We start from the raw sequence: 20,655 nt of genomic DNA on the forward strand, positions 1-20,655 counted from the left end.
CATGGCAGCCAGCCTTCTAGATAATTTGTGGAAAAAAGTTCCAAGAAAACAGGTTCCTTGTTTCAATATTTGTGAGGGGAAAAAAAGGTATTATTCTGTGTGGTTTTTAAAATTTAATTGCCCAGCTCAGGACGAAAATCAAATAATATTTGAAAGAAATAACTGGAGACTGGATCACAAACGTATACAAGTTCCATGCAGTATCATTTAAGATGTACAAAAATGGAAAGCTATATGTTGAAAACGGGGGTTAGCTAAAATCCATTCTATAATAAGACTCCTTAAAGGTAAAAACCCCCAATTGATACAGAAATCCAAGTTTATATATTTAGTATATTTACACATAGTAAAAAGCCTTTATATCGAAATGTTAAAAGTTATCTCCGTGTGGTAGGATTATAGATGATTTAATTATTTTTCCTTTTTTGTTTTCCTCATTTCCTATAATGAACATGTTATTATTTTATAATTGGCAATAAACAAAGTTAAAAACAAACAAACAAACAGATGACAGAAAGGAAGAGGGAAGGACAGGCCCTCCCAGGCCCTGTTGGCTCCAACTCGCCCTGCCGGCTCCTCCTCCCACTGGCATTCTCACCGCCTGGCCTCCCTCACCTTACCTGGAGGCGTGAGAAGGGAGGAAAGCGGCCCCTGGACCTTCCCGACGGAGCCAGCTGAGCACGGCGCTCCCTGCCTGTGGATGTCGCCTTTGCTGAGTCAGGGGAGAGTCTCCTCGTTCATTCCCCTTTGGGGGCGTTTGGGATTTCTCCGGAAACCACAGTAGCCCCCAAGGCCATACTTACCCACCGACAGCTGAAGGTGTGGATCTGAACAGGATGGGATCTGCCCTCTCCTGCCAGCGCTGTGGTGGCAGCAAAGGAAAAGCCAGGAACCAGTTTCCTTCCAGTAAGAATTATTTTTAATGGTTTAAATGGTTTAAAAATGAGTCTGTACAAAACCAGCACCACCCTTTGGTGCTTCCAGTCCACTGGGGGGTCCCAAGGTTCTCTTCCAACACTATCTCTTTGGCCAATTGTGCCTGAAACCCCTGCAGAGAAAGCATGAAAACAAGTTACTTCTTTCAGTTTGATGGATGTTTGTTCTCAGCTGATTCATAAAATGCTGCGCATACTAATGCTGCAGAACTGAGGGAGAATAGCTTGTTTGGCATCCTGGAGAATGGAGCAGGTCAGCAACTCCCCCCCACCCCCTTCCGCCCCCGCCGTGTGTGGGCTGGGGCAGTGCTCTGAGGCCCAACAGGGTTGGCTGAGCTGACCAAGATCTAAAGGCAGGTTCCTCCTTCATCACGCTCACCCTAGGGCAGAGGTGGGGAACGTCCGGCCCACGGGCCACACGAAATCATTTGGTCGGGCCTTGCCAAGGCATTAGGGGTGAGTTAATTAAATGTCTGACTAAATACAAGCTAATTTTTAAATTGATGATTTGTATGGCCCTCGAAGGATGTACAAATATTCAAATGGCCCTTGGCAGAGAAGAGGTTCCCCACCCTGCCCTGGGTCCTTTGATCTCAGGGCTGCTCTAAGGATTAGGATGTAAATACTCAACATCTGGGGGTTTGTGTGTGGTTTTCATTCCTCTGACACAGGCTCATCTAGGGAAACTTCAATCCCGTTTGCTCTGAGGTGACTCTGGGAAACTGGTAATGGGCGGAGAGCCCTGAGGACTGGAATGTGGGCCTGGGACGGCGCTGAGACTGATCCGTGGCCTCCCACAATCACTCCCGCCTGCCCATCTCCGTTTTCCCAGACTCAAAGGAGGGACGCGGTCCTGAGAGGCTGAGCATCCTCCCGTCCAGCCCCCTGAGCCTCACTACATACCTGTCTGACTTTCCAGTCGGAAAGGACATGCTTTTGCTTCCCATGGGCTGTTTAAGTTTTTTGGCTGCAAGACATTTCTGAAAAGGTAAGAAGCACAAAGACAAGATGAGCTATTAAAGGAACTGGGGGGCTCCTCCCGGGCCTCATGCTCCACATGCCAAACTCTCAGCCCTATTTGGCTCTGCCTGGCACCAACACCCACACGGGCAAATACAGGCTTGTGCCAGCACCAGGAGTGCTTCTGGCCTGCAGCTATGATTCCCATGGTAGCAAACACAGAAAAACACCCTTTAAAACCACACACCAGCCTTTATAGTCTCTTAAAAAAAATTTTTTTTTAACTGCTGGAATCACTGGTATGTATTGTCTGGGCCTGGGAAGAAATGAGTTGAGGGGAAAGATATGCAAGAGGTTCCTGGATGGACCTGTCTTCCCAGCCATAGAAGCGGTAAAAAAATAAGCACCCCGCACTCGCTAGAAATCCCAAGTGTATTTCTTACCTTGCCAGACGGGGTCTGCTTATTTGGATCAAACTGGGAAGAAGGTTTGGGTTTGCTGCTTCCTAAAAGGTAAGAGTGATCATGTGAGTGAGTTCACACACACAACAGGTTCACTACTGGGCTGGGTGCTATCACTGGAAGTGTGAGCTGTCAGTTGCTACCCTTTATGACAGTGGTTCTCAACCTTCCTAATGCCGCGACCCTTTAATACAGTTCCTCTTGTTGTGGTGACCCCCAATTTCATTGTTACAAATTGAACATAATTAAAGCATAGTGATTAATCACAAAAACAATATGTAATTATATATGTGTTTTCCGATGATCTTAGGCGACCCCTGTGAAAGGGTCGTTCGACCCCCAAAGAGGTTGCAACCCACAGGTTGAGAACCGCTGCTTTATGAGAAGGGACTTATGGCTGATGTAAATTCATGCCAGGTTCCCAGGAGCGAAGGGCACAGACCTGTCCTCAGGGGTCAGGGCGGGTGCTAAAGTGCCGGCCACTTTACATCAAGGAGACCCGCTCGGTCTGTGTGCTGGATGGTGCCAGTGTCCATAACTTGGGCTGAGGCGACCACCCTGCCCTGCCTTCTCGCTCTCCAAAGGGACACATTGGCAAGGAGGCTGACGGTCAGGAATGCCACCTGCAGCCTTCAAAGTAGATGGGCTCTCACAGGCTAAGGCACCAACCAGAGCTTCGCATCATGGGCATCGGGTTTTTCCCACAAACAAGATCTTTACTGTGTGTGTGTCTGTGAGAAACTGGTTTTAGACACAAGCTACGGCGAGGAAGGGTGCAGCCACTTAGAATGGATGCCTTCTTGCTAAACCACTCCAGCGGCTGGTGCAAGTCCGCTCCGGTGGCAGGTGGTGGTGGTGGGGGATGGGTTTCTCCCCGTCACTGCTGTTTCTCTGCATTGCTCTCCTAAGTGTGGGCGGTGCATGTCTTGGGCAGGGCTGTCTGTGACTGAGTCCCACTTTCTTTACTCTACAGCCGCCCTTCCTCTGACCTGGACAGACACCCAACAGGGCAGCAGATCTGGCCTCACCAGCAAAAGCCTTGAAGTCCGACTTGCTGTAGTCATAAGGGGTAAAATCTTTTTCTGGTGCATCTGGGTCTTTTGGCTTCTTGGAAACTTTGAGTCGTTTCTTCTCCTGTTTCTGTTCTGTGGTCCCTGGGTCACTTGTTGCTCGCTCTCTCTTCATGGCGGCGTTTTCTAGCTGTAGGTCGAACACATCCACAGGAGGGAAGATGGAGGTACATGAGAGGAGGCAACCCCGCGGGCCTCTGCTGTGAGCACACTGCTAGGGATTCAGGTGCCTACCGAGCGGTAAGAGCGAGCAGTGATGGTGAGAGGGGTGTGGGCCAGAGAGTCTGAGCAGAGACAACACGGGCCATTTAAGAAAGGCCAGGGCCAAGCCTCCCGGGCACTCTGGGGTGAGAAAGAGTATTTACGGGGGCAGAGAACACTGTCGGCTTCAATTCCTGTCTACGGCTGGCCGGGTGGAATGGCCTATCTATTCAAGCCAGTGGAAGAAACCACCCAGAGGCATTACAAATAAACTTTTTTGAGGGGACATGAGGCAGGCACTAATTGCAAGCCAAAATGAACTGGAAGGACACGAGCATTTAATTCTCAGCAGAGGTAAGTCCTCCTGATATTTGAGGAAAATCCTGACAGTGACCAGGGGCACAAAGACCAAGCAGAAAAGCCAGCACGTACGGCAGCCTGCAGCCGGACAGACATGGCCTGCTCCGCCGCCGCCTTGTACTCCTCGGTGGCCTGGTCCCGGGCAGCTGCAAGAGAGAGAACTGTCTATGGAGCTGCTGACTCAGGCCAGGGCGCCATCCCCACCTGCCTGCCCCGTCCACGGGTTACCAGTGGAGGGCACCCTCCCTGCTGCTCAGCCTCGACCCCCAGCCTCTGCAGGGGGGCCATTGTTCTCAATCTGACAGGATGATGACCACCCCCCGCCCCACCTGATCCTCTCCCAAGAACCCACACCCAACACCACGGCCTACTTGACATCTCTGAGGACGTCAATAGGACTCTCAACCACAGCACGTCAAGGACCAGAACCAAAACCTCTTCGGCATCAGACGGGCTCCCTCCTCTCAATGGAGACCCCACCTTTCTGGCTGCTCAGGACAAAACCCTCTTGCACCCACAGCGCCTTCCTTTCCCTCACCCACCACATCCGACTCGTCACCAAGTGCTGTCGGCTCTACCACAGGAACCTCCATTCTGACAACTTCCACCCCCTCCTCTGCCGCCATCCTCCCAGCCAGCACCCCCTCACCTGGATGACCGCCATGTCTCCTCACCGGGCTCCCGCCCCTGCCCTCTACCTTCTGGTCCCTACACAGCAGCCAGAGTGCCCTTTCCAAAGCGTAGTCAGCTCTTGGCACGCCTCCGCTCCCAGCCCTCTGAGGCCGCCCAGCTCACCTGGAGTGCTATGTCCTCACCCCCTGCCTCTCTCCCGAGTCCCCTCCACCTCACCACCCGGCACCTCCTACCTCTCTCTCTGTGTAATGCCTACTGCCATCTGACAGAACATACAGTGAGGGGCTTATTGTCCACTGTCCCAGTAGAAGGCACGCTCCACGGGGCAGCGGCTGGGTCTGTCCTGTTCACCGCTGTGTCTGGCACTTTGTGGAATGACTGAGTAACAGAATGATGCACCAGGGCTACTCTTTAACAAACACCTGAGTGGCTGAGTTTACAAGGAAGTGAATGCTACCTGTTTGCTCAGCTGCCTTCTTCTTGGCAGTTTCTTTAGATTCTTTTTGTACCTGTACCTGGCTTGCCAGCTTCCAACGGTTGCTGATCTATAATGAAAACAGAACAAAAAAACTCCAAAACTCAGTCACCTAGGAATGCTTTATTTTTTTAATGAGGCGATGCAGGGCATGCTAGCCTAGTCACTACACACATTCTAAGTCATAAATTCCAAATCTGATGACACAAAAAATAAAATCTCATGCTGGCTTTATTTATAATACTTATTAAGAAGGACAAGGTACAACTGTTCCAGGCACTGGGCCAGATGCTTTCATATCATCATTCAATCCCTTCCACAATCCTGGGAACAACAGGCTCAGAGAAGCTAAGTAACCTGTCCGAAGGGACACACACGGTTAGTAAACGGGGAGCTGGAACTCAGGCAGGACTTCTGCAAGCCTGTGTGCTCCTCTGTGACAGCACATTTACCTGTGGCCTTAGAGCACATCTAGGTGGTGGGAGATGTAAGCACGGTAAGGGATGGATGGTTGTTGAGTGTGTCACACCCAGTGGGGGAAAGAGGAGAGAAGGCAAAACCTCCGCCTGAGTCCCCATTTCTAAAAACAACAAGCTAACAACCAGCGACAGGGCTGAGGCCCATCAGGGTTTTGGCCTGATTCTCGGGCGGTGCTGGTGAGCAGAGGGAGCCAGGCCACCCATCTGATCAGAGCAGGCACTTCCTGCAGGGAGGAAGAAGGCTTTTAACAATTAACACGCTGGCTCCCAGGAACATCTCATGGGGATCCAGGGAAGGTGTTTTCTTATTCTTATTCATAATGCTGTTAAAAACAAACCAAACAATATAAAACAGAGTGTTTTAAAATTTAAGCTGTCACCTTTAAGAGCCTTAAATTAATATTCACACATAAAAATGCATAAAGCTGTACATTTAACATCTGTGCACTTTACTACATAGAAATTAAACCTCAATTTAAAAAAAGCACAAAAAAATAAAAACAAACCAAAAACCTCCCCAAAGACCTGTTTCTTAAAGGGTTTTCCCAAAAGCTCCTGAGAACCAGATTAAAGGCCTGGCCCTCTCTCTGGAGAAATGCTTGTATAGAAGCGTTTTTGCATTCATTTTCAGGGGGTTTACAGTGGGGTTTGTTTAAAACAGAAACTTGGTTCAAATAATTAAGGAGTCTCCCTTTCTTAGAAAGTCAGTCTTAGAAAGGATGACAAATCCACTTACTTCATAGATTTTTGATGATGGGTCAAACTTTGCTGCCTGAGAAATGTGAGCATGGTGTTCTATCGAAGGCAGAAACTGGAGAAATGGAAACAATCACGTTAAATGTTGTGAAAAATGGAAGGTGAACCAAGGCTTCAGGGTACTCAGAGGGGATTTCTGGTCGGTTTCATCTCAGGAGGCCTCAGCTCCAAGCGTCAACATGGCCTTAGTTCACTGGCACTCAAATGAGGTATTCCTGTTGGCTTCGTGTCAGAAGACCTCAACTCCCCACCAGGACACTGGGGACAGCCCACCCCCTGCACTCTCTCTTCCTTTCCAGACAGACACATCCTGTACCTGTATCACTTACCATCCTGAATGGGTTTTCAAAGGACTCCATTATGTTCTGGGCTTTCTTCTGTGCAACTGTTAATGGAGCCTTTCCATGTTCTTCAGCACTTGGTTCCTGCAGAAACAGACAGAAAACAGTCACTTATAACTGGAATCATTCTGTGACATTAAGATGCAAGCAAGAGAATAGTAATGGCTAATGTCTGCGAGCCCCTCCCATGTATGAGCCACTACACTAGCCTGTAATAGCACACTGTGGAGCGTTTAATAGAGTTAGTAAAGCACTGTGCCTACAACCTGTGAGGCAGGTGGTGCTTTTCTCACCACCTTCCAGATGAGGAAACTGAGGCTTGGAGAGGTAAGACTTCCAGAGCCTCAGAGCTAACAGGCAGAACAGGGGTGGAAACCCAGGTCTGTCTGCTCTAGAACCTCAGATCGTAACCCGACACTTACCTGAAACTTATAATTATACACCTTTATGAGTAATCAATGACATTAGGCAGCAGACTGCTGCTTCCAAGTGGGTTCATCAAACGTGTGCGAACCTGTTGCTTACTCTGTAGTTAGTCCCTGCCACTCAGAGCACAGGGAGAGCACAGCCTCCTTCAGCCCGAGTGGGCACCTCCATGTTCCCACAGCCCACAGGGCACGCTCACATTGTGGGCTGCCTCGTCACCTTGACGGCTCATTAACTTTGTGGTCAGCTAAAGCTTCCAGACTACTTTCCTCATGAATTACTGAAGCAAGACCTGATCTAAATGTATGTAATCAAGTGAACAGAAAGCCAACTCCCAGGCAGTACGCTCTGCGGGCGGCATTTCCCCTCCTGGCTTTGGCCCAGCATTCCAGTGTGACGGCATGGCTGTGAACTGGGACCCTGAAACCCGCTGAACCAGCAGCCTTTTGTCATCTGAACATACGTTAAGCTTAATATCTATCTCTATTTAAGTAGCCTGTACTATGCTTCTCTTTCTTGGCTCTTTCTTTTTAGAAATTATTATGTTTCTCTTCTACCACATCAGCTGCCTGCAGTATTTAGAGTCTTAGCCTCTTATCCCTGGTCATTTCAGGGATCACCCATCCTAACCAACAAATGTACCTTGAACTTCCTTTTGCAAAGAACCTGTAGTCAAGTCACTGGCAGAAACAAGAGCCTGCTGGGCAGGACAGACTGGGATAAGCTGTCACAACGCAATGTGCATTCCAGGAGCACGGCCTGGCCCGGGTTGGCCATGCTGTCTGCAGACTGAATAGTCACTACCTACCGTTACTCAGCCTCTTTCTGGAACGGGAAACGAACTTCACCCCACTTACTGGTGCCTGCGTATCCCGCTCCTCACTATGTCTAAGGAGCCACAGTGTAGGAAAGCGTGTCAAAGTTTTCTCTCTATCCTACACACCCGGGTGGGCTGGCACTGGTCAGGGAGGTCCGCGCAGGACACTCTACCGTTCATCAGAGCTCCCTCCTCCCTCCCGGGAATCGGGTGGCAGGGTGGAAATAGTCCTGCTGGGCATCACTGGCCCACGCCCTCCTCCCTCCCAGGCATCAGTGAGCATCAAAATGCCAATCCTTCCTTGTGACTTTCTTCACACGGAGCTCACTCATGGAGAATCCCGTACCCACCTCTCATGGACCCCCTTGTTCAGAGGAGCAAACCACCTCGACCTGCCTCCATGCCTATCCCCACTGCTGCTGGGTCTTACTTTTGGCATTAATTTCAGAGGTGGAAGCAACCCTCCGGGCATAAGAACCCAGTGCGTTTCTGTGGGTCTGCATCCCCTTGCTGCCGGTGCTGTGTGACTCACGTTGAATAATGTGATGACAGCGGTAGCGATAAGGCATTTGGAGTCCAGCAGGGCCTCGTCCTCTCCTCCGGCAGGGAAGAGGCTTGCCTGTTTCTGCACTGGCACAGGCCCTGGAGGGACAGAAGGCAGCAGGGTCAGAGCCTATGGGGTTGTGTACCTGCTTCCCAGCCTCTCCAGACTCCAGAGGCCTCGACCTTACCGTTGGCTGGGGTGACAGGATAGCCATCTGAAGGGGCGTGGGAGCAGTCGTGAGGTCCAAAGAGAATGTTCTCCAATCTCTGCATCAAAAAGAAACCAACAGGTGCGATGAAACGCCTGCCAGCACGCAGGCCTCCCGCCAGTGCGAGGCGCCGGCCCGGCAGGACGGTTATTTTGCACTGGCTTGGACCACTATCTTCCCAGGGGACGAGACAGCAGACATCACTGTACCTCAGGATTGGGCAGTGGTCCACTCTTCTTCACTCCAGCCGCTACTTCAGACTACACAGGAGAAACAAAGAGAATTAGGAAAGTTGCTGAACTCGATGCCACACACATTTGTTCCTCAGCACAGGCTGTGTCCCTTCACTAGACTGTGGTTTTCAAGAGCTGAGACTTCCTGCAGCCCATCATCCGTCCCAGTGCCTGGCACTGTCATTGCTGAGTGCTCCGCCATGATCTGCAGGATGAAAGTATAGGGCCCTTTATCATGACCAGGCACAGTGTAGGTTTCCAAAGAGCCTGAGAAAATTCTTCTCTAGTAACCAGGGTTCCTCTCTTTACGTGGACAAACTGTGGAGCTAAGACATTTTAACATGAAGACTGCAAGTGTGTTTATCTTCAGGGTCTCTTCTTTTTCACCTCCAGGGAGCTGATTCTAAGTCTTTCTGAATCAATAATCTTCCAAAAACTTACAAACATGATTTAGCACATATTGATAATGCTACTGAGGCAACACGTTAAAAACTGTCCCAACACAACACTAATCAAACATGCAAACCTACTTGAACGTGTATCACCACACAGAAGCACACACACTGCACTGCACCTGAGCAGCACACGCGCACACAGCAGCTCTTTCGGAACCCCCGTTCTCCCAGCGTCCGCGTCCCCTGGGCTTCATGTTTGGAGTGAGCTGTCTTTGACGCCACTTCCATCATCTCCCAATCCACCTGCCACTCAGAGCGCACCTCGGCAGGACTTAGCGCGGTGCTCAGAGGAACGGCAGCTGTTTCACCATCAGCTTTTCTTCTGATGGTGCTTCTTGCACCTGCCCTCTCCTTTCCATTTCTGTGACCACCACCCTCATCAGGGCACTACCACTCACATCTGAGCTCCCTCCCCAGAGAGCCTCCTCCATTTCATTCATGAGGCTAACCAGCCCAGTCACTAGACATTAGTTGTTAGAGCATCAGAAATAAAGCCCTGAGAAGGATCAGCGTTAGCTGTGACTATCATAAAGAAGACACCCCCACTGGGTTTCATAAGCCCCGTTATTCCCTTGCTTCTTAGAGTGGAGAGATCTTTTATGTAGGAGACTACAAGGAGCAAGACGCTGACAGACAGAACAGGCCTGCAGCCTGGGGAACCTTCAGCAGAAAGGCTTCTTACCTTGAGCAGGGGCATGTCCCGAGCTTGCTGGATTAAAAGATGCATCTCGTTGATTTGCTGCCGTACGAGAGGGGGTACAGGGTTGCAGCAAGCTATGATGCCCTGAGGTTCCCTGAAGACAAGAACACACGCAACTCACTACTTAGGAACACAGCTCTCAAAGGCTTCCAGACAAGAGCAATGATCAGGTAGGGCCAGAGCGCTAAGGCAAACGGAGACTAAGAAAACATTGATGGCAGGGCAGCGGGGCTAGCCGCTTCCACACACTCTGCTGCACCAGCTTGGAGCAGGTCCTCACACAGCCTGCCGCCTGCTCTCGGGGAAAGCAGAGAGAAGGACCACAGCCCTGCTGATCTGCAGTTCCACAACGGGATGAACAGAAGATTATGGATTTAGATTCTGTGCTTATACTTCAATTAGCATCATAAGACATTTAAAACCATGAGATGCCTTAGTCTGGAGAGAAGCCCTTGAAAGTGGAAGCAGATGCCACAGGCTCAGAGGCTTCCACAGGACTCAACATAAGGCATAACCACTGAAACGTTCCAGTTCAGAAGTTTCAGTTCCTGAATGGCAGCCCGAGGGCAGAAGCTCTACATTCCTGGACTTGAGCACTTCCTTAGAGGCTAATCTCTGAGTCAGCCTTGAGGGAACAAATCACAGAAGCTTGCTTTTGAAGGACAACACTTCTCTGCTGAGAAGGTCGGAACATGTTCATCGGCGCTCACACTCACTTAGGCAGCTCTTCGGCTATCTTTAGCATCATGTGGTTTGGCAGTACATATCTGGAACAAAACACACAATGGGCGGATTACATTAAGTTCAGCCAGCAAGTTCCATTAAGTGCTATAACCCAGGGGAAAATGTAACCAGCTTTCATGGCAAAAGGAGAAAAAGTCCATTATTTCCTTGTTACCAGATCTGCTCAGTCTACGAGAAATGTTAAAAGAATCTCTAATCCCTTACCCGTAACTTTCATCTTCCCTCCGAGCGGTTTTGTCCCTCCAGGCAAACAGTAGCTGGAAGGCTGTCAGCTGCTGCGTGTTGAGGTGCTTCTTTTGCTTCCTATATAGTTCAAGGTAGGACTCATCCGTGAAGATAGGTTTGACGAATTTCTGCAAAATGTTACAGAATATTCATGACCAAAATTGTGCCCTGGTGGTGAAAGCCTGGGGTGGGGGCGGAGGGGAGGGGCAGCTAGGGGTCACTTGGGGGGAAAAAGGGGACATATGTAATATTTTCAACAATAAAGATTTTTAAAAAACTGTGCCCTGGGCTCTTCAAACGTTTGGCTCTCGTCATAAACGTAAAGAGCAAGGAAAGACCTGGGACCTCATCAGGAAGGAAGGAAGTCTGGGTTTGTGTGCGGGTGGCTTTACCTTGAGGCAGATGTCCCTGCTGCGCTGCCACACCACCTGCAACTGGACGGGCTGGCCGTTGCCTCGCTCCCACAGTTCCAACCGCATTTTATCATAGATGTAAAGCAAGTAATGGGTGTCATCCCGGGCGTAGTTGAGCATTTCCTCGGGCAGAGGTCTAGAATAGCGACAGAGGACACTTTCACTAACTTCCCTCAGCAGCAGCACTTTAGTGTGTCTACTCTGTAGGCGCTAAGACTTGCTTGGCCCCCTTTGCTGTCAAAGATTCTTTCACAGCTAATGGCAGGCCACTGTTTCACAGCCGGGCAGAAAGGGCGGCAAGACAATGATGTTGGAAATAAGGACTTGGTCACCTGAATTTGAGTCTTAGCTCCAGATATCTGAGCTTGGATAAGTCACCTAAGCTCTCTGAGCCCACTTTCCAGACCTATAAAATGGAAAGGCCCTTAGTAGCTATGGTGAGGATCACACAGGACAACATCCCTACAGTTCTTAGCTTGGTGGGTGGCACATGGCAAGGGTTAACTAGCAGGTAGTGGCTTTTAGATTTTGTCAATTTTCACCTTCTATTCAGACTTTAGATTCTCTTTATAAATTCTGACATGCAGAATTGGAGAAAAGTTTAGTGGCTTCTTCATACAACAGCCCTGAAAACTAGTCATCTAGTTTTGGAGAAAGCTAGTCATCTGAAAAGGATCAAGTTGAGCAAGAATTCCAAAAAATGTGGCAGGACGCCATCACAACCTATCCTACAGTAAACACTTATTATCATAAGGCTAACTTTATTTTTAAATTTTTTACTTATTGATTTATTATTTTTTAATTGATTTTAGAGAGGAAGGAAAAAACATCAATTGTTGTTTCACTTATGCATGCATATACTGGCTGATTCTTGCATGTAACCTGACCAGGGATTGAACCCGAGACCTTGGCCTATCGGGATAATGCTCTAACCAGCTGAGCAACCTGACCAGGCTCAATCACGTGCCTTAGAACTCTCATGCCTATGGGAGATCATCTCACACACATATACAACCATCCCATTAGGGAGATCTGCATTTCAAATGAGATGTCACGACGAATGCTGACATGGCACATCTCTTTCAACCACTGTTCCATGGAGCATAGTGTACCAGAGCCCTCCACAACTCTACAATTCCAGTTTCACTTATGCCAATGGAGACAGCTCAACTCAAGCCTCAAACAGTGTTATAGGCTGAACACAGGTCTCCATGGATGAGGTTAATGAACACCCACTTTCTTCTACACCCGTATTTCCTTGTCAGGAGCAAACTGACCGTATTCTCCAATCAGCCAGCTGGTACTGCTTGTTTGATTCCACATTGCAGTAGTGTTTCAGCAGATGGTCGAGCGAGTGCCTGCCCAGGTTAAGAAGGCGCGCTGCCTGATGGGTATCAAACATGTTCACGACGTACAGCCCGAAGTCCTTCTGCAGCCATTCTATGTCTGAATCAGCACCATGGAAGACCTGCAAACAAGACCAGAGCCATGCAGCACCTGCATGAAGGCCCCTGTGCTCTCAAGTGAACTCTGCCTCCAGGTTATCAGAACACTGGAATTAGAAGCCAGAAGGAAGATTAAGATGGGCTGTGTTCTAAATGCTTCTTTTAATTTGGGCCCCAGCCTTCTACACTCCTAATTGCACACTCTTAAAAGTCTGCTAACAGGCAATGATTCTAAGGAAGCGGCTCTGCTTGCTTCAAGGGTAGTCATTAAGTTCAAACAATCTTGATGGCACAGGCTCATTGCCGTAGTCATTAAAATGATTTAACATTTTTCTGGGTGGTAACGAGCTAAGTCTTAGCTGTTCTAACAGAGGTTTAGAAACAAAAGCAGTTTAGTGTGTGGTACCCTAGTGTAGGAAATTACAACAATTTCTCTCAATGTTATTGGGCCTATGTTGAAATAATAAAACAGTAAACTGAAAGGCACTTAAGTCTTACGCTTACAGGCAGGACTGAAAAAGGCTGGCTGACCTTGACAATAGCTGGGTCTGTAAGGCTCTCGTTGAGAATGTACATGTCACTTCGCAGCTCCAGGGTGTCCACAATGAAGTCTTCGGTCCGGGTGGAAATCTGCATGAGGCAGGTCAGCCCCAGGAAGCTCCTGTAAGAATGGTGCTAAACATGCGGAAAGAAGGAAGAACGGGAAAAACGGATTTTACTAGGCGTCCCTCTACTGACTTTGAACAGTCAGTTATGAAACAAGTTGTAGGATTAATTACTTTTTACCAAAGCACAGATTTAAATTAGTATTAATTTTATATTTCTCGAGTAAGCGAACTCACAGAAAATGTAAAAATTTCACTCCAAGCCATTTACAAGTTACCTCCAAGTCTATGGCAAATTCTTTACAGTTCAGGAGCTTCTCGTTGAGTTCCACTAGTTCATCCAGGGAAGATACAAAATGGCAGGGTGTCTCTGCCACAGGCCTATATAACTGCGTCACAAAAGTCCAGGCAGAAAAAGAGAGGAATGTTAAGAATCATCCTTCTCTAAAGTACACAATGAATTAAGAGTTCAATAAATGATACAAAGTCATAACCTACTATTTTAAAGATATTTAGGGAAAGTCAAAATCATATCAGCTAATCTCGTTGTTTGGTTCTTCCTGGGCTACTCAGATACCAGCCATAAAGTTAAGTTGGGTGCTAACCTGGGGTTGTGGCTTTTGAAGGACTGAATCCGGTGGAGTGAAGTGATCTAGTTCGTATTGATAAGGGTGTGCAAACCTGAGTAAATAAAACAAACAAAAAAATCTTTTTTTACTAATTCCATTTTTACTCCAATTTGTAAAAACAAATGTAAAAAAAGACCATCGTGAAAATATTTTCTCTATATAAAAAGCATCATTATTTCTCCTTTTAAAACGTTTTTAATTGTTTTTTAGAGAGAGAGGAAAGGAGAGTGAGAAGGGAGAGAGAGATAGAAACATCAATCAGTTGCCTCCTGCATGCCCCCTACTGGGGATTGAACCCACAACCCGGGAATGCACCCTGACCGGGAAAGGAATCAGAGACCTCTTGGTTCATAGGTCGATGCTCAACCACTGAGTCACACTGGCTGGGCAAAAGCATCATTATTTCAATGATAATTGAAGTGCATAAGAAAAAAATTCAGATGATACTCGCTTGTCCTTAAAGTAGGACAATTAAATCTATTATAAAGATCTGAGCACTTATTTGCAAAGGACTGTATGGTCGGTGTTGTGGATGATACAAAAATGTGATGCATCTAAATCCTTGTGGTTTGGAATAACAAAGCTGTGAAGTGAGAGAGGGTGGGGCAAATATGGTTGTGCATCAAATGACGTCTTTTTTCTGTTCCTCCATCATCTATTGTATGAAAATCCCGAGTCTCTGGGCTCCTTCATTACCTTTGTTCCTTTAGCACTTAACCTGTGGCCTCACCATGGAAAGCTGGGGCTGAAGGAGTGCTCAGACAGCCTGGCTATGTGAGAAAAAGACCAACACTAACACAGTTTTCATCACCTCTTTCTTTATTCTGAGGACAAAGTCCTTTTGTGTGTTTTAAGCAAAGGTCTTCCAAAATGCTTATTCTGCCAGTGAAAAATGTCTTTTCCTTAATTTATTAGTGAACCTTAGCTTACTGTCTGAACCCTCACCTAACAAGAAAAGTGGAGTGGTACAGAGAAAGAACAATTTAAGAAAACTTGGGTTCAAGTTCTGTGCAAAGTCAGCATCTCTAACTCTGTTTTCACATCCTTACAATGGCGAGGGGAGCCACTGCCACCTCTTAGGACTGCACTGAAGGTCACAGAGGATGGTGCTGTGCAGGCCCTCCGCAAACACAAACAGGAGATGAGGTGAAAAATTCTTTGTGCTCATTTAGACATTTTACAAAAGTAAAGCGAATGAAAATGTGGCACAAAGATACATTTGACATAAGAAAATGTGGTATAGAAATACAATGTATAGATGAAACCTGTATTTTATTAACCAATGTCACCCCAATAAATTCAATTAAAAACAACAATGCAAATGTGGCATGAAGTTCAGAGAGGCAAACACTTACATGTCCTGCTCCACTTGCTGCGTTCTCTGCTGATGGATGAAATCTGCCAGAGCAGCGGGGACATCCAAGTCCTCAGGACGATCCTGTGGGCACTCCCGTCTTTCTCTGGAGAGTGCTGGGGACCAAGCAGTGACAAACACATCACAAAGGGGCAGACACATTGACATCCTGTCTGGTGTGGAGGGTTACTGGCTCCCTTTGAGGAAAGGACGGTGGGAGGGAGACCTTTTTCCCTTTATTAGGTTTGTTCGGCAGAGTGTGCACTACTTACCCTGAGGGAGGGGTTTCTGGGCATTGGGCTTGATGAAGATTTTAGGACGAAATGGAGTGTTGGAATTGTCAATCTTCTCTCGGAATTTAAGCTGAGGTCGGATGATGTTTTTTGCATGAAGCAGCCGGAAAGTTTCAGATTTTGTTTTTTTGCTATATTCTCCTGCCTATGATCAACGAATACAATACTTTATAACACAGCAACTCAATGAATTAGAAAAATAAGTTCCAACTTATGCCTTCCAAGAGTCATTCATTTAAGAATGTGTGAAAAAGAAAAAGTATGTGTGTGTGACACTGGAGGGGGCGGTGTGCAAAGTAGAGAAGAGAGTGGGATAAAGGTATATCTGTTCATGAGAATGAGTTAGGCAGTGGCCAGTTCTGCATCCAACAAATTAGAACAGAAATGCAAACCAGAATGAGCCAAAGCTGACATTAGACGCTGTAGGGAATGTGAGAGAAGCCTCACCTTACGGTTCCAGCTGGACACGATTGTTTTGGGGACCTGTAGTCCTGTGGGGAGGACAGGCTGTTGATTCTTATTCACACCTGATGCTTCATCCAGTAAAATACCCTAAGAGTGGAAGAGATATTAGCTCAGTATCTTCTTTTCAGGGTTAACAGAGTTAATTACCTAAAAGTTTAAGAACTATATTCAGAGAATTATATGTGAGAATATACACATATAAGAGCAGACAATTAAAGCATTCTCTGCTCAAAGACAGGGCAGAAATCAGCCACTCCCGACCCTTGTTCAACTCTCTTTACAGTTCTGAATTGGGCCGAAACTTCAAACCTGATTTAATAGTGACGTGGCCCACCAAGATAATTAAAAAGACCCTAGACTGCAAATATTAAACACAGAAGGGCAGTATTTGCAATGAGGATGAAGAGTGTCCTGACCTACTTTGTACTATAGAAGCAGACGCGGAGTATTAGCTGGGGCACCACTGACAGAAGTGCACCCAGGTGACCAATGGTAGCATGGCAGGACATGAAATCAGAAGATACGAGAAACCACGGAAATATATGTGGACATTGAGGCTATGGAAGAGAGGATTTCAGCGGACAGGAGAGTCTGATTTAAATATCTGCCGCACCTTACAGGGCTAGATTTGTTTTGGATAATCTGTGTGTTTCTGTAAATAATATTCTGTTGTAGAGTTCTGTGTAAAGGCAGTAAGCTAGATGAAATGATCCACATACCCTTCCAATCATGTGAGTTAGAGAGTTTAGCAGATTGTGAATAACAGTAAAAACAGACTAAGTTTTGGTTGGGCTTTGCATCCAGAGACCTCTTCTCTTACAATACAAACAAGATTTGCAAATCTGGAAGGGAGGTTTATAATAAGGCACTTTAAAAATAGGGTTCCACTGGGCCGTGAAATTTTGAAGTGATATACTTGAACACAATTGCGATATTTTTTTTGGGGGGGGGGGGGGCCAACTATAAGAAGAAAGGAATGTTATAGGCAAGAAATGCTAAACTTTCTTTCCATTTCCTAAGGTGCTTGTTTTTTTTTTTTCATTTTCTGATACTACAAAAGCTCTTCATTTGTTAGTTATCTTAAGAGTAAGGTGCAATACTCACCACTCTTTCCAGAATCACATCATTGGTATCAACTAGTAAATCAAACTTGTCCTCCAACTCAGTCACTTTACTTCGATCCTTAATGTTGCTTCGGCATCCATGGTACTGCATGACCTTGCTCATGCTAAGGACAAGAAAACCAAGATTAGTTTGTATACTTTTATTCATTTCTTTACAAACTTGGAGAAAGCTTGAAAGGCTTGGCTCAGACTATTTCTAATACTTTATGATTGAACTAATAAAACTTGCACTCTTATTAAAAACATTGTGTGGCCCTGGCCAGTGTGGCTCAGTTGGTTGGGCATCGTCCAATGCACTGAAAGGTTGCTGGTTCGATTCCTGGTCAGGGCACATGCCCAGGTTGTGGGCTCAATCCCGTGTAGGGGCCATGGAGGAGGCAGCTGATTGAATTCTGCTTTCACATAGATGTTTCTCTTTCTCTCCCTTCCTAAAAATAAAACAAACAAACAAACAAAAAACATTGTGTGGCCTTGGGAAATTCACTATATCTCGCTAAGACTCATCTGCTAATTGAAGGGGTAGAAGAAATTATCTCAAAGCTGCCTTTGAATTCTAAAAAATATATAATACAATGTAAATAATGTATTCTGCAGTCGTCGTTTTAACATAAAAATCTAAAACATTTTCTAAATCTGTCATGCAACAGCTAGACCAGTGTTTGTTTATTGTCTGTCCTAAAACCTTATCAGAAAGCTAAATCTTGTGACTCTGCAACTTGTGTGAAAGGATCCTGAATCCAGGCTTCCAAGTCCTATATAAAATCAAAATCCATTGTTTCATTTTTACACTTCATAGCTTTTTATAACACAGGAAATTATGGTAAATAAAACCCACACACATTTCAGAAAACTATTTTCTTTAAACATAAAAAACAGCCCTAACTGGTTTGGCTCAGTAGATAGAGCGTCGGCCTCCGGACTGAAAGGTCCCAGGTTCGATTCCTGTCAAGGGCATGTACCTTGGTTGCGGGCACATCCCCAGTAGGAGGTGTGCAGGAGGCAGCTGATCGATGCTTCTCTTTCATTGATGTTTCTAACTCTCTATCCCTCTCCCTTCCTCTCTGTAAAAAAATCAATAAAATACATTAAAAAAACACACACAAAAAAACAACCGTATTTAGTACTTACCATTGAAGCAACCTGTCTCCCTGTGTTTCACAAAATACCTGGAAGCCAGGAAAACTTCGGTAAAAATCATACTCATCGCCAAACTGTGGTAGGCCCCCAGATGCCTTGGTAACGGCCACTACTGACCCCAGAGCAAACTGCCAAAAACCAGAAAACAAGCACGTTTTAAACATCTACTATACAGAACACATTGTGCTAGAGCAGGGGTGGGAACCTTTTTCCTGCCAAAGGCCTTTTGGGTACGTATAACATCATCTGCGGGCCATACGAACTGATCAACTTAAAAATTAGCCTGCTCTATTTGGTCAAACATTTAATTAAGTCTCTACTAATGCCTTGGTAGGGCCAGACCAAATGATTTCGCGGGCCTTATAGTGCCCGCAGCTGGACGTTCCCCTCCTGTGCTAGATGATGAAGACATACAATCTCACAAATATTCATTTGGTGTTGATTTTACCCCAGGCTCTCAGGATACAATGGTGAACACGAAGCCAAGTTCTGGAGCTTACAATCTTGGAAGAGTGGGGAATGAAAGAACAAATCTATCTATCTATCTATCTATCTATCTATCTATCATCTATCTATATATATATATATATACATACCTAATATGCAAAGTGTCCCCTCAGAAGTTCGACCGGGAGTTCCATCACTTGCTATGACGTGCACTGACCACCAGGGGATGGCACAGAACAAAGGAAGGCCCTGGCCGGTGGCTGGCATCCGCTAGGGACCCTACCCATGCACGAATTTCATGCACTGGGCCTCTAGTACATATATAATATGCTAGTACTCAAAATGGCCTGGGTTTGAATCATAACTCTGCTACCTACTAACTGCGATCTTGAGTAAGTTATTTCATTTATTTGGACCTTAGTTTCCTCCTTTGAAAAAGTGCCTACCCCATAAGTTGTTGAGAGGATTATTAAAACTCATAAAATCACTTAGGATCACTACTATTACTACTCAAACTCAGATCCATGAGTTTTTTACAGGAATTTATTTTTGTGTTTTCATTTGGGCAAGCATTTAAAACCAGTATAAGCACAGTCTAGAACTTTTGGATGACCAATTGATAACAGCTACTGCCCACAACTGGACTTCTGTTTATGGTTCAGTTCGTGCCAACCAGTCCCCTTATTTTAACTGTGTGATAATGAGAGGAAAAACCTGACATTGCTATCATAGATAATGCAAATGACTTCATTGTGAGTTGTGAAATAGATGTTTCCCAAGAAAGAAAAGAGAACCCTGGCTGGTTTGGCTCAGTGGATAGAGCATCGACCTGTGGACTGAAGGGTCCCGGGTTCGATTCCGGTCAAGGGCACATGCCCGGGTTGTGGGCTCGATCCCCAGTAGAGCGTGTTCAGGAGGCAGCTGATCCATGATTCTCTCTCCTCATTGATGTTTCTCTCTCTCTCTCCCTCTCCCTTCCTCTCTGAAATCAATAAAAAAATATATTTTTTAAAAAAGAGGAAGGAAGTGGGAGCTGGGCTTATGGTGGGGTACACAGCTGCTCCGCTAGTGAGCATGAACGCCCCCAATCAGGACCATGGCTAGAAAGAGGTCCAGGAACTTATTCAAAGCCAAATAACTGAGTTAATCATAGCATCTGCTAATAATAAAGTGGATACAACGTGGGTGGAGTTGCGGGGAATTTGTAGGGCTAACTTACACATTGTTTTAGTTTCATTTTGTAAGAGCTATGCACGAGGCGTTTACGCCTAGTTTTTTTTAATGTCTGTTCCTAGCTGAGCAGCACTGCACAAATGATTTAAATGAACCCTCTCTGTGTTCCTTCCAGAAGGCACTGGTCCCTGTCCCATGGTCCCCAGAGATGAAGGCTCGGGGACCACTGTCACAGGTGACAGTCAGCCCTGGCTTGGGGATTGTGTAGGACTGGAGCCTAGGGGAGGGAGGGGTGCCATCCCGGGCAGGAGGGCACGCTGGCCGGTGTGGGAAACATCAGGCAGCGGGGCTCCTCCGCAGAGTTGAGCGGGTGGCTCTGGCGGGGGCGGGGCGAGGTCCCGAGGGCTGGGACATCAGGGTGACAGGAAGCCCTCACCCCTGTGGGGAGGGCTCTCCTGGGAGAACGAGGGCTCCGGGAAGCGGGGCGACCCTCGGTGGCCCGCGTGAGACCCCCTCCCCGGAAGGTTTAGTGAGGGACTGTGCCTGG

At 46.8% G+C, this 20,655-nt stretch overlaps 1 protein-coding gene across 2 annotated transcripts in view; it reads right to left on the minus strand.

Moving 5' to 3' along the window:
* Positions 1-901: 901 nt before the first annotated feature.
* EXOSC10 (exosome component 10) overlaps positions 902-20,655 on the minus strand; it is a 20,066-nt gene continuing 312 nt past the window's right edge. Inside the window, exons 2-25 of one of the 2 annotated variants that reach the window (XM_014545484.1) lie at positions 18,480-18,618; positions 17,332-17,455; positions 16,210-16,314; positions 15,742-15,907; positions 15,471-15,585; positions 14,092-14,167; positions 13,765-13,875; positions 13,413-13,556; positions 12,714-12,904; positions 11,416-11,572; positions 11,003-11,151; positions 10,771-10,821; positions 10,037-10,148; positions 8,876-8,926; positions 8,646-8,724; positions 8,447-8,556; positions 6,660-6,755; positions 6,311-6,385; positions 5,078-5,165; positions 4,060-4,133; positions 3,385-3,556; positions 2,339-2,400; positions 1,839-1,915; positions 902-1,048 (exon numbers count right to left, since the gene is read on the minus strand). In XM_014545484.1, coding sequence (XP_014400970.1) covers positions 1,018-1,048; positions 1,839-1,915; positions 2,339-2,400; positions 3,385-3,556; positions 4,060-4,133; positions 5,078-5,165; positions 6,311-6,385; positions 6,660-6,755; positions 8,447-8,556; positions 8,646-8,724; positions 8,876-8,926; positions 10,037-10,148; positions 10,771-10,821; positions 11,003-11,151; positions 11,416-11,572; positions 12,714-12,904; positions 13,413-13,556; positions 13,765-13,875; positions 14,092-14,167; positions 15,471-15,585; positions 15,742-15,907; positions 16,210-16,314; positions 17,332-17,455; positions 18,480-18,618 — 2,555 coding nt within the window. In that variant the 3' untranslated portion in view covers positions 902-1,017. Of the gene's footprint in view, positions 1,049-1,838; positions 1,916-2,338; positions 2,401-3,384; positions 3,557-4,059; positions 4,134-5,077; positions 5,166-5,203; positions 5,898-6,310; positions 6,386-6,659; positions 6,756-8,446; positions 8,557-8,645; positions 8,725-8,875; positions 8,927-10,036; positions 10,149-10,770; positions 10,822-11,002; positions 11,152-11,415; positions 11,573-12,713; positions 12,905-13,412; positions 13,557-13,764; positions 13,876-14,091; positions 14,168-15,470; positions 15,586-15,741; positions 15,908-16,209; positions 16,315-17,331; positions 17,456-18,479; positions 18,621-20,655 lie in introns of those variants that run through there. The other variant, XM_005873430.2, reaches the window with a different exon arrangement.

This window comes from Myotis brandtii, unplaced genomic scaffold (assembly GCF_000412655.1).
Source record: "Myotis brandtii unplaced genomic scaffold, ASM41265v1 scaffold410, whole genome shotgun sequence".
Lineage (NCBI taxonomy): Eukaryota > Metazoa > Chordata > Mammalia > Chiroptera > Vespertilionidae > Myotis > Myotis brandtii.